Source organism: Panulirus ornatus, chromosome 57, assembly GCF_036320965.1.
Source record: "Panulirus ornatus isolate Po-2019 chromosome 57, ASM3632096v1, whole genome shotgun sequence".
Classification (NCBI taxonomy): Eukaryota; Metazoa; Arthropoda; class Malacostraca; order Decapoda; family Palinuridae; genus Panulirus; species Panulirus ornatus.
The window spans coordinates 20,987,687-21,001,873 of record NC_092280.1 but is presented as its reverse complement, the minus strand read 5'-3'; the positions used below and the strand labels follow the sequence as shown (position 1 = coordinate 21,001,873).

At 38.2% G+C, this 14,187-nt stretch overlaps 2 protein-coding genes across 4 annotated transcripts in view; one reads left to right on the top strand and one right to left on the bottom strand.

The window, feature by feature from the left end:
* The window catches only part of LOC139766241 (hatching enzyme 1.2-like), a 100,057-nt gene extending 95,482 nt beyond the window's left edge, over positions 1-4,575 (bottom strand). The window contains exon 1 of the mRNA XM_071694598.1: positions 3,957-4,575. The gene's annotated coding sequence lies outside the window, so the exon portion shown is untranslated. The remainder of the gene's footprint in view (positions 1-3,956) is intronic.
* Positions 1-14,187, top strand: part of LOC139766240 (uncharacterized) — a 48,895-nt gene that overhangs the window by 29,681 nt on the left and 5,027 nt on the right. For all 3 annotated transcript variants that reach the window (XM_071694591.1, XM_071694592.1, XM_071694593.1), the window contains exons 15-18: positions 1,096-1,185; positions 8,314-8,493; positions 9,547-9,705; positions 13,599-13,775. In XM_071694591.1, coding sequence (XP_071550692.1) covers positions 1,096-1,185; positions 8,314-8,493; positions 9,547-9,705; positions 13,599-13,775 — 606 coding nt within the window. The remainder of the gene's footprint in view (positions 1-1,095; positions 1,186-8,313; positions 8,494-9,546; positions 9,706-13,598; positions 13,776-14,187) is intronic.

The following is a 14,187-nucleotide window of genomic DNA, read 5'->3' as shown; positions in this document are numbered from 1 at the left end:
CAAGAAATAAAGAAGCAAATAACATGTATAATAGAATAAGGTAGGTAGGTAGTAGTTGGCAGCAGCCAATAACCAAGATGTTTCATTAATAGTACTATCAGTCTGGGTCTTTTCTTTCTGTCTCACCCAAAGGTGGACTACTGGCATTCTATACTCAAACATACAATATCTTCTTGTCGTATGTAACATTTGACAACACTTAACTCGTAGCTCATTCTTCTTAACTCTAGATTTTCCTGCAGTGGGCACTATGCACAAGCCCTAACTAGTGGTAGTCGGGAACACTTAAACAGGAGCATTAGGTAGAAACAGTAGTTAGGAACATTAGGCAGGAGCATTACGAAGTAGTAGTCTGTAGGAACATTAAGTAGAAGCCTCAGCAAACACTGCACGAGAGTTACCCTCTTCAGAGGCCTGTTAAGGGTGAGGCATAAAGGCTAAGAAGCTGCACTAGAGTTCACAAGACTATTTTGTGGCCACCCCCTTTGGGGACTTCCATGTAGGAAGAGGCATCAGAGATACAAAAATATAGAATAAGAAAGGAGAAACAAAGATATTTTGAAAAAAATGTTAAGGAAAATTTTCCATAACTTCATTAGGAATAAATTGTTAGTTAAGGAGCTGCCAGTCAAGCTAAGGGACTCAAAGGATTGAGTTGCAGAGGATGATGAATGCATATGTAAGAAACTAAATGACAAATTTAGTGTTTTCATGGGAGAAGAAACTATAACCCCTACACTGATGAGATACACTAAGTAGAAGATTTAAGAAAGCAATAAGAATACCTAAGTCTTAATGCATACATGGCTCATGATCCTGTTGAAATTTCACCATATGTGGTGAAGATGTGTGAAGATACATTTGGTACAACTTGAAATCTGTTAAGGATGTTGCTGGTGAAAGGCAGTGTGACAAGTAGATCATAAAGGGCAAACATCATACCTATTTATAAGAAAGGAGGATGTGCAGAGGTACAGGCTGGTCTCCAAATGAGAAGGATATATAGGAATAATTGATAATATGTTAATGTCTGCATGTATCTTATGCATAGAAGCCTTTAATCTCTATTTGTTAATAACTACTACACTGATCTAGGTTGAGAAAGAACGATGGAGATTAGCTCAAGAACAACTGAAAATTGAAGTAGAACGTCAAGGACTTGTGGAAGAACGACGCCATTTGCAGGTATGTCTTCTTAAAAATATTTGTAGAATTCTTATTTAAGTAACTATCTCTTGAACTGTTTATGTCAATCCATGCATAAAACAGTATCCATACTGTGCCCATTTATGTTGAAAGATCATCCTCTTTAAAAGTAACAGTAAACTCATTAAAGCTCTACAGTAATAATGAAGAAAGTTTTTGTAGTGTTACTGAATGCTTTGCCTGGCCTTAGAAGAAAAAAGAATGCAATGTGTCCGATCAGTTAGATTCTGACATTTTTTGTTTTTACTGCTTGATAAAGTTTTCTTATATACATGTCTTATTTATTTATCATACTTGACTGCTACTTCCCACGCCAGTGAGGTAGCCCAAGAAACATATGAATAAAAACCCATCCACCCATATATATACATACATGCTCATACACATACATATACATCTCAACATATATACATACACAACCATATACGTATATACATATGTACATATTCATCCTTGCTTGCCTTCATCCTTTCCTGGCGCCACCCCACCCCACAGGAAAAAGCATCGCCAACTCCTGCATCAGCAAGGATGCGCTAGGAAAACAGACAAAAAAAGGCCACATTCATTGACACTTAGTCTCTAAATGTCGTGTGTAATGCACCAGAACCACAATCCCCTATCCATATCCAGGCCCCACAGACCTTTCCATGGTTTACCTCAGATGTTTCAAATGCCCTGGTTCAGTCCATTGACAGCACATCGTTCCAAAGTATTCTATTCCTTGCACACCTTTCTTCTTCCTGGATGTTCAGGCCCCAATCGCTCAAAATCTTTTTCACTCCATCCTTCCACCTCCAATTTGTTTTCCCACTTCTTCCCTCCACCTTTGACACATACATCCTCTTTGTCAACCTTTTGCCACTCATTCTCCCCATATGTCCAAACCATTCCAGCACACCCTCTTCTGCTCTCCCGACCACATTCTTTGTATTACCACACATCTCTCTTAACCTTTCATTACTTACTCGATCAAACCACTTCACACCACACATTGTCCTCAGACATTTAGATTCCAACACATCCACCCACCTCCGTACAACCCTATCTATAGCTCATGCCTCACAACCATATTATATTGCTGGAACTACTATACCTTCAGACATAACCATTTTTTCTCTCTAGAGAACTAGAGTTATGGAAGGAGTAGCATTACTCTTAAAGTAGGAGTTATGGGAATGTGTGAACGAGTGTAAGAATGTGAATTTTACTACAAATGAAAGTGGTTGGTAAGAGATGGGTGATAATTATTGCTTATGCAACTAACTATAAGAAACGTAATGACCTTGGAAACCCCAAATTACAGATTAACAAAGTTTAAATGTCAAAATTTCATTTCCCCTGAACCTTACTCCGTTCAGATAAAGATCTGTTTAGCACGACTGCTGCTGCTGAGTGGACGGTAATCATGCATGTTGATTGATAATGTGCACGCCTCGGACAGTAACGTAAATGTTTAAAAATTATTTAATGCTCGTGTTCTTGTCGGGCAATGTACTCGCTGAAACGAGTGCTAAACTCTTACGAAGCTTAAGACGAAGGCAAGGAGTATGGGAAAACATGAAAACCGCCATTATAGTTCCTTCCACGAAGCAGATGTGGATGACAAATGGAGGTCAAACATTATCTGTGCCGAGTTGCAAAAATGTTTCATGTTTCTCAGGGCAGCCGCTGGCTTTTTTTTTTTTTTAAATACGAGTTTGAATAACATTTGAAATACGAGGAACTATATTTTAATATACACAAAATAGATTACCGACTGAATCCTAAAGTTCAAATTATTACGGCTTTCCAATTATATGTTATTGAATAGAATTGCTTTTTTTTTTTTTATACAAACACGAGTTTTGTTTCCAGTTTCTTACTGATGAAAATATATATTAGAAACTGTGAAGATGACCAGCAGTCCACCGGTTAATGAAGCACCGAACATTTATAGTAAAAAATAGACACCATCGTCACTGATCTTTTAAAATGATATATATTCAAAATATTGACCGACTGTCTGTCTTTTGTTTTGGCAACCATAACTCGTGAACATGCTTGAAAAAGACTATACGGTGGTAACTACGCAAAGGTCCCGTAGTTCATTGGTGGAGAACTTGCCCACAGTTTTCCATTACGAACTGCTCTACTCTCACAATGGTCACTATATATATATATATATATATATATATATATATATATATATATATATATATATATATATATACACACACAAGGTCAAAACATAAAAGCCAAGTAGCGGGGCAAACATCTACAAACTAGGTCATTCCTACCGAATCATCAGTTAACATGATTCAAATTAAGTTTGGGTGTATAAATAACTGCCTTGCGTGGACCAAGACGATTAATGCAATTTCTCTCATGTCCTTACATAACCTGTGGTCAGGTGAAACATGATCAATAAACCTCACTGGATATACAACACAATTCTAAACACTAACCAAACAACACAATTCTAAACACTTACCAAACAACACAATTCTAAACACTTACCAACAACACAATTATAAACACTTATCAAACAACGCTCGAGAAATAAAATATCAGTGAAAATGATCACCCTGCCATGAGCTAGTAGGGTGTGTGTGCATATAATACATACAAGACATGGCACATATGTACAAGGTTAAGATACAGGGGAATAAGATTATAAAACTCGCCGTGACACATAATTACTAAAAAACTCTGCTCGACTCATACAAAATTAGTTGAAATAAATTAATGAACTAATTTATTACAGTACTTACCTTCCGTCGCCAGGCAGTTAACGACCAGCAGGTCACACGAGTGACGAGGCGTGTAGGAATATTAATCATTTTTACCATGTCTCCATGTAATTGCTTTAAATCCAAGTACCGTATATCATTTATTATAGCATCATTACGTTCAGGTCGTTTATAATTACATTATTTTCGCCACAATTTGTCTACCAATCAAGTGACAAACTGTTTTCAACATGTTCGCCACACTGTACGGGAAATGATTTTCATCATAATATCCACTAATTCTAGATAATGGTGCAGTTTTTGGATCCTTTTTTGCCTTTAACACACGTTTCCAATCATGAATCAATACTCATTCTTTAGTAAATGAGTGATATGTGAGTAACGCCACGAGTGAAAGTACCCAGTTCTGGAGTTATCTTTCACGTCCAAGGTTCCAGATCACTTGCACTGTAATTCTGACATAATACAAAGGCAATCTTTTCATAACACTTTACAAAAATCCAAGTTAAAAGCACCACCATACTTCTATCAGCGGTGACTTTCACTAGAGTTAACGAATACGTATAAATAATACTGGATGTTAAACACGAGCTACACCGCACTGGTCCGTCCTTCTCCTGTCGAAGCCGGAGGAGAAGTGAGGTGGTATGAGGGCTTGCAGAGTAGGCGGGGCCAGTTAACAACAGTTTGACCATCGCGTCAGCAGTTACAGTGGGAAGTTAGGGACAAATGAAAACTTTTGTGTTATGTCCTGATATCTGGTGTAATTGTAGGAGTAATTGTATAAAAACTTACTAAATGGTGCCTATACTATGGTGGCAATTTTTTTTTTTATGGCAATATCCCCGTTGTCGTCTGTCGTTTGCAAACATTGTTCCGGTTTTCTGATATTAGTTTCTAATGACTGGTTAATTTGAAATATTAGAACGTACTCTCACCACCCTCACTCCATTTCTGCCCTTACTCTGTCCCCATCCTCACTGTCTCACCATCCTCGCTTCACCAACCACCCCTTTGCCCACCAACCACCCCTTTGCCTCTTTCAACCACCCTCTCTGTACGCACCTCACATTACCATCCTAACTCCCACAATTCATTCACCACCCTCGCTCCATCACTAACCTCACTCCATCATCATCCTCATTATATCACGCTCGTATCTCGTCTTGGAATTATCTTGAGCACTTCATTAAAATGTTAAAGACTTTTTTTAGTAAGTTGATGAAGCTTGGCGTTGGTAGCCTTAATTCTAGCACAGCTCAGTATCGAAAGAATGAAATTATAAAAAATGATTATTCTGATCCAAATGATTATTACCCTATCAGTCGTATTTACACGATAAAACACTATCCAGTAGGCTTTTTACGATAATCAAGGTATTATAGTAAATGGCCCATGCCTCGCAACCATATAATAATGTTGGAACATACCCATTTTTTGCTCTCAAAGATAACATTCTCTCATTCTTTATTGCTCCCAGAACCTTCGCCCCCTCCTCCACCCTGTGACTCACTTCCGCTTCAGTGGTTCCATTTACTGCTAAAACCACACCCAGATGTCTAAAACACTTCACTTCCTCCAAATATTTCTCCATTCAAACTTACATCCCAACTAACTTGGCCCTCAACCCTGCTGAACTTAATAACCTTGCTCTTATTCACATTTACTCTCAACTTTCTCCTTTCACATGGGATATAGACAGGGTTGTACAGAGGGTGGATGTGCAGGAAATTAAATGTTTGAGGGCAACATGGGGTGTGAAGTGGTTTGATCAAATAAGTAATGAAAGGATAAGAGAGATGTGAGGAAATGAAGAGTGTGGTTGAGAGAGCAAAGAGAGTGTGTTGCAATGGTTTGGACATACGGAGAGAATAAGTGAGTAAAGGGTGACAAAGAGGAAGGAAGGATGGAGTGAAAAAGATTTTGAGTGATCGGGGCCTGACCATACAGGAAGGGTGAGAGGTGTGCAAGGAATAGAGTGAATTGGAATAATGTGGTATACCGGGGTTGACGTGCTGTCAATGAACTGAACCAAGGCATGTGAAGTGTCCAGGGTAAACCATGGAAATGTCTGTGGGGCCTGGATTTAGATAGGGAGCTGTGGTTTCAGTGCATTACACATGAATGAATGTGGCCTTTTTTGTCTGTTTTCCTGGTGCTACCTGACTGAAGTAGGGGGTAGCGATGCTGTTTCCTTTGGGGCGGGTCAGTGCCAGGAATGGATAAAGACAAGCAAGTATGAATATATACATGTGTATATATGTATATGTCTAAGTGCATGTATTTATACATATGTATATGTGTATATGTTAAGTTTATATATATGCATTTATATATGTGTGTATGCAAGTGGATGGGCCATTCTTCATCAGTTTCCTGGCACTACCTCACTGACGTGGGAAACAGCAATGAAGTTTAATAAATGAATAAATATATAGCGGTAATGAGATGGCCTTGATTAGGGCTTCAGTTGCCCATGCCATCTCAGCTAACACAATATATAAAAAAAATGAACTGTATTCCTGAAAGGCATTCTCATTCCAAAATTTTTGGGTAAGATATGTGATTCACAAGGGCCCTTCATGTGAAAGACCTTAAAAGGAAAGTGACAGACACTAAACATTTTGAAAGTGGTGTCCATTTTCTCTTGGGTAGGATAGGAAAACTGTGATGGGGTGATTGGAATTGGACTGTGGTTGCCAGATAAACTCGGGGGCTTCCAGTAACATCCTGAAAATGGTTGATATTGTCCTTGATCTTGGTATTAGAATATGCACCAAAGCATTCATATCCTCAAAAGTTGAGTTTGTATGGAGACTCTGGCAAGCTCTTTATGAATTCAGAATGCAGAAAACTTGGCCTAGAGTATCTTTGGGCTAAAACATACACCATCTAACCTTACATAAAAGTGTTTTTAATAGTATGAAATATCTGACCAATGCATCAAGCTCTCTAAACCTTTTAATTATATTAGCATAAAAAAATGATATTAATGAGAGTTGCTTGGAGACTTGGTTCCCTTCCTGGAAAATTTGCAGGTAATGGATGAAAACTACTAAAGACAACATTGCTTTTGCAATGAAAAATAAATTTCATTGTAATGCTATTCATGCAAAAAGAACAAAGATATTATTTATGGCACAAAATATGATGGTGTAGGCTTCCCTATAGCTGATGAAGAAGAATCAAATAAAACAAAACTGTTACAAGAAGCTTCCATATATACTACATAATTGTATGTATTTAGGCTGCATTTAAATTACTTGAGCAATTTCCTAAAAAGCAATTTACAATCTACTCCAATTCAAAGAGTGCAATCTGAGCCATATCACACAGATCCAGTGCATCTCTTGGTTCAAAGAGACCAAGATTGGATTGTAAGAATCCACTTCGGCATGAGTGTAACATTTTACTGGTGTCTTGGTTGTGCTGGATTTAGTGATAATGAAATAGCAGAAGCTATAGCTAAAGTACCAGTATCTAGCAATCTGTACATAAAAGTTAAGCCTCACAACGATTTTGTAAGTACTGTAGAGGAGAAAATTATGTTTGTACATGTGTAAATGGCATGCTAGATGGGACTTGGAAACCCAAAAGAATAACAAACCACAGAGGGTAGAAAAAAAGTGGTGCAGTTTGGCATTCTACTTTCAACAGGAATCATCATTTTGAGAAATTTCTTTGCAACTGACATTTGGTCATGCTAAATTGACTCATGGTAATTTTAATGAATAGGAGACCTGTCCTCAATATGTGCCACCTGCAGTTTCAATAAAGTATGAACTTTTTGTACTGGACACCCATAACCTGATCTAACTATTATCCATGGTAATCCAAGGTAACATCAGAATTAGTGTACTAATATATTCTTATATTTAACACTGTGTATGCAGCATATTGTAAATGCTACCTAAGACAAAGAATAGTAGTCTAGCTTAAAAGAAAATTTTTACTTGTAGGATAAATGGGGGGCAACATGCTGTCATTAGCCTGAACAAGGGCATTTGAAACAATCAGGGAAAACAATGGAACAGTCTGTGTCACTTGGCTGAGGATGGTGTTTTCAAGTTTTGATGTATTGTACCTGACACCTTGAGAAAGGATGTAAGCACATGGGACTTGCCCATCTTTTCCTGGCATCATTTTACTGAGGTAGGAAACAGTGAACATGTTAGATAGATTGACTGTATTCCAGATGAGAGTATTGTTCATCATTCCCTGACAATACAGATAAAGGCAAGAAAGGCAGGTAGTTATGAAAAAATAATATTATTATTGTCATTACAAGGCAATTTTCTCATTTACCCACTTGTAATATACATTTTATTTGCAGCTATAAATTCAAACCTTGAAAGCATCAAATTCTTTCAATCTTCAGATGAATGCTGAAATGGAACGCCAAAATTTAACCACTGCTCGAGAAAGCTTTATGTCAGAACATCGGTCTCTACTTCAGTCTGTAGCTCAGCAGAAGCAGGAATTAGCCAATCAGCAGGCCCACTTCAGTGTTCAGCAGAAACTGGCACATGCTACTACTGTAGGGCCCAGCAGCAGTGTGGTTAGTGAATGCTTCTCTAATTTGATCCCTCTATATTCGACATGTAAATATTTGACCAATTTACTCTAGGTGCATTTCACCCTAATGTCTCAAATCTGGCTTTCCAAAGTCTGTCAACCCCTAGAATATGACATAAGGGAGGGCACTAATGGTTTTAAATGCCCAGTACTTCAACTGTTATTTAATCATCTCTGTGACATTCTGCAATCTACAAAAGTTAATCACACAAGAGCCTGATCACATGAGGCAAGTGACACCACAAGAGCTGTTCAAGAAATGTTCAGAACCAAGTACATGCCCAGGTACAGAAACTGCAACCCCCACACCAAGTCCTTTGCCTCCTTCCAAGTTTGAGTGGTTTCAAAGCACACTTCAATGACATAAAATGCAAGACACATCTCCTGCCTCTCTGAAGTAGTATCCTCACCACAACAAACTTTCATATTTACTCACTTTCAGCCTCAACTGGATCTGATACCACCCCAAGCACTTTAAATATAAAATCAGTTATACCTCTCTCAGCCTATGTATTTGGGATCAGAAACAGTGAAGGACTCTTCATAAGTACAGTAAATCATTAAAATTGTAATGTTTAAAACACTGGAAAAATGAACTCCACAGATTAAGATAAACTTCCTTGATCTGCTATTAGATACCAGTGGCATGATTGATTTTCAGAATCTTCACAATTCTTCAATCCAGTAAGTGTTTGGCTCTAGTGTTGCAAGATATGAGATTTCAGTTACAATATTTATTAGGAGTTTATTTTGTTTGTATGTTTGTTTACATGTTTATCTGTTTCTATGTTCTGGAGAGAGTTTTAGCTTTGTGGGAATTTAACCCTTTAGGACAGGGTCAGCATAAAAATGTCTCTCACTAAAGGGCAAAAAGTAGCAAATAGGCAAAATTTACCAAAATCTGATGTATTATAGGCCATTTAAACCTAGCAGTTCATGAATATATAAACATTGATTATATTTTTCTGGTTAAAAAGACCTTTAGTAACATGGTAGTCAAGACTAATTGTGATAATAAGAATCTTTTCATTTACAGAATGTGAAGGATGTGGACGCTGAAATAGCTTTGTTAAGAGAGGAGCACAGACAGCTGCGTGAGAAGATGGCTGCTATTAGTTGCCAAGAGCAAAACTTGAAAGAGGAGGAAATTAGACTAGAGCAGTTAAGCCTGCAACTAGAACAAGAGAAAGCAAAGGTATGATGAGCTAATTTACCTATTATATACAATAGTTACAGTTGTATCTACTGTCCTTCCATGACAAGACAAACTAGACTATATTTTGATGGAAAAATGAGTTTCATTCACTTGAAACAAATATGGCAACAGTTAGCTGTGGTCAGATTGTAATCTGCTATCTGTGTCTACTTTTCTTGAACATAAATATTCCCATGGACTTCATCTAACATTAGGGTCTAAAACATTTGTCTTTCTTATGTGAGTAAGATAGCCCATTGTTTTGTACACCTAACATGTGGCATTGTGCTAGAATCTCTAGTGAAATTCATTGGCTCAACATTATGATAAATGATAGGTCTTCACTTCTGGTTTGTGTTTCTTAACTTTCCAAATAATTTCATGTTTAATGAGGTCTTATAGACACAATTTCCAAATGGGAAGCACTTAACCTGATGGAATTTTAAAGAGTGCAAATTATTGAGGGGTATCAAAGAGAAAGAGGTAGTAAGTCAAGTGAAGGGTGCAGTAGTTGAAAAAGAGAAGAAATGAGTTAGATTGAGAGAGTATCTGGAAACTCCAGGGAGAATAAAAGGTTTTGGAACATGAGTAAGAAAAACAAGAGAGCCAATGGGAATATCAGTGAAGGGGGTAGATGGGCAAGTGGTAACAGGTAGTGATGAGGTGAGGAAGAAACTGTGAATATTTTCAGGCACTGTTGAATGTGTTTGATGATAAGGTGGCAGATGTGGGGTGTTTATGTTGAGGAGGTAGCAAAGTGAGGGGAGTCATGGAAAGTGGTCTGGTGAGGAGAGAAGAGGTGGTGAAAGCCTTGCATAAGATGAAATGTGACAAGCTGCTTGAGTTTATGGTATTGCAACTGAAATTTTGAAGAAAGGAGGTGAGTGTGTTGTTGATTGGTAAGTTAGGGTTTTCAGTGTATGTGTGGATCATGATGAGGTGCCCAAGGATTAGCGGAATGCATTGTATAAAAGTAGGAGGTACAAAGGCGAGTGTTCAAAGTACAGAGGTCTAAGTTTGTTGATTGTACTTAGTAAGCTGCATATGAAAGTGTTGATTAAGAGGGTGAAGGCATGTACAATGTGATTTTAGGAATGGTAGAGGATGTGTGGATCAGGTGGATGCTTGAAAGAATGTGTGTGAAATACTCGAAGAAACAGGTGGATACTATGTGGCAGATATAGATCTGATAAAGATGCCTTGTGGAAGGTCTTACAATTATTTGGTATAAGGGGAAAGCTACTAGAATTAGAGAAGCTTTTCTCAAGAGGGTAGAGAGGGGAATTAGTTGTTCGGTTCCAAGTGAAGGTGGGCCTGTGGCTGGGGTGTGAGATATCACCTTGGCTGTTTATGGATGGGGCAGTAAGTGAGGTAAATGCACGAGTCAAAGAAAAGGACAATGTAGTTTGCAGGGGGTCAGCAGGCCTGAGAAGTAAGTCAATTGTTGTTTGTCAATGATGTAGCACTGGTGGCAGACTCGAGTAAGAAACTACAGAGGCTTGTGTCTAAGTTTGGGAAGGTGTGTGAAATGAGGAAGTTAAGAGTAAATAAGAATAAAAGCAGTTATTTGGTTTAGAAGCGCAGAGGGACAGGTTAGTTGAGGTGAGTTTGAATGGAGAAAATCTGGAGATAATGGAGTTTTAGATACCAGAAAGTGGACATAATAGTGAATGGAACCATAGAAGTGTAGAGTCATAGGGTGGGTGACAGGGAGAAGGTTCCAGGAGCATTGAGAATGTTTAAAAAGAGGGATCATTAGCTGGGAGAGTGAAAATGGGTATGTTTGATGGGATAGTAGTCCCAATAATGCTGTATGAATTTGAGGCATGGGCTGTCAATGCAAATGTGTGAAGGAGAGTGGATGTGTTGCAAATGAAATGTCTGAGGACAGAATGTGATGTAAGGTGGTTTTTCTGCTCTGTCTTTTAGAAATTGAAATACATGACAGCGATCAAGTATAATAACTACAAATATATATTTACTATTACTATTATACTTGCTCTTCATTTCCCATGTCAGCAAGTTAGCGCCAGGAAGCAGACAAAGGAAGATCCATCCTCTCATATACATACATGCACATACATGTACATATACATACATATACATATCAGTATAAAAATAAGTACATACATATAAGTATATACACATGTACGTTTTCATATTTACTCGTCTTCATCCATTCCTGGTGCCAACCTGCCTCACAGGAAACAGCATTGCCACCCCCTGAATCAGCAAGGTAGCGCCAGGAAACAGATGAAATAAGGCCACATCCGCTCACACTCAGTCTCTAGCTGTCATGTGTAATCATCATAAGCACAGCTCCCTATCCACATCCAGGCCCCACAGACATTTCCACAGTTTACTGCAGACATTTCACATGCCCTGGTTCAGTCCAGTATGCCACATCATTCATATTCACTATATTCTGTACACATCTTTCACCCTCCTGCATATTCAGGCCCCAATCACTCAAAATCCTTTCCACTCCATCCTTCCACCTTCAGTTTGGTCTCCCACTTCTCCTCGTTCCCTCCACCTCTGACACATATATCGTCTTTGTCGACCTTTCCTTACTCATTCCCTTCATATGTCCAAACCATTTTAACACACCTTCTGCTCACTCATCCACACTCTTTTTATTACCACACATCTCTCTTACTCTTTCATTATTTACTTGATCAAACCACCTCACACCACATATTGTCCTCAAACATTTCATTTCCAACACATCCACCCTCCTCTGTACAACCCTACCTATAGCCCATGCCTCATAGTCATAAAATAATGTTGGAACTACTATTCCTTCACATGCCCATTTTTGCTCTCTGAGATAACGTTCTCTCTTTCCACATCTTCCTCATCGCTCCTAGAACCTTCGCCCCCTCCCCACCCTATGACTCACTTCCACTTCTTTGGTTCTATTCACTGCCAAGTCCACTCACAGATATCTAAAGCACTTCACTTCCTCCAATTTTTCTCCATTCAAACTTACATCCCAACTAACTTGTCTTTCAACCCTGCTGAACCCTTGCTCATATTCACATTTACTCTTCACTTTCTCTTTCAACCCTGCTGAACCCTTGCTCATATTCACATTTACTCTTCACTTTCTCCTTTCATACACTTTTCCAAACTCAGTCACCAACTTCTGCAGTTTCTCACTTGAATCAGCCACCACTGCTGTATCATTGGTAAACAACAACTGACTCACTTGCCAGGCCCTTTCAGTCCCAACAGACTGCATACTGGCCCCCTCCCCAAAATTCTTGCATTTACCTCCCTCACCATCCCATCCATAAACAAATTAAACAGCCATGGTGACATCACACACCCCTGCTGCAGACCAACCTTCCCTGGAAACTAATCACTCCTCTCTTCCTACTAATACACATGCCTTATACCCTTGATAAAAACTTCTCACTGCTTCTAGCAGTAAGTTTGAATACAGATGCTCCTTGACTTACAATGAGGTTACATTCCAATAAACCCACCGTAAGTTGAAAATATTGAAAGTCAAAAATACATTTTGATACTGTTTATCCAACCTACTGAACATCATAACTTAGCCTAGCCTACTACTTTAAATGTTCTCAAAACACTTACATTAGCCTACAGTTGGACAAAATCATTTAACACAAAGCCTATTTCATAATAAAGTGTTAACAGTAGCAAATGCCTCCACCAGTTCCTTTGCTGTGAACTCTCTTGGTGCCTCGGATATAACTTTGTGCTGGCAAATATCTTTAATTTCATCTCAAGAGTAATTACCTTCCTTTTCTCCTCAGAGGCAGGAGACACACATGGGCATTTTGAAAACAAGATGGAATGTACGTTTTGTTGCAGTGTAAATACTCTGTTCTTTGCACTTCAGAACAAATTACTTATTCCAACAGGTACAACTGGAACGAGATATAATTGCTAAAGACAAGATTTCCTTGGCAAAGACTCGAGAAGAAATTGAAGCTGCAAAACAAGAAGTTAATGATCAAAGGGATGAGCAGCAGGCAAGGCTTAAGCAGATCACTTCAGAGACTCGAACTTATCACACACAACAAGAAAAGCTAGAGAATGTAACTATGCATCCCAGTGGGATGAGTTTGTTCTAGTAATATTGTATGATAAACGGCATTGTAGTATGGTATTTTCACAAAATTTCTTATAGCTGATCTTTTATGATGTGCTAGCATTTTCATTACGATTCTCTGAATGCTTTTTACAGACAAATATATAAAGTCATTTTGGAGCAATCTTTTCATAGAATGATTTTGTTTTAGCAGAAGCAGTGTTTATCATTTGTGTTTCTTTTTACTAGATTATCCTTAGAATTATTCTTGTAAATCACCCATATCTGAACTTTCATATTCCTTTCTACCTTTAGTGTAATTCATCACAAATTCTGATATTCTTATGGTTAACAGTCTAAGGAAATCAAAGGTTTACTGGTAGAAAACATTAAGATAGACTGCTGAAATTATTGCTTTC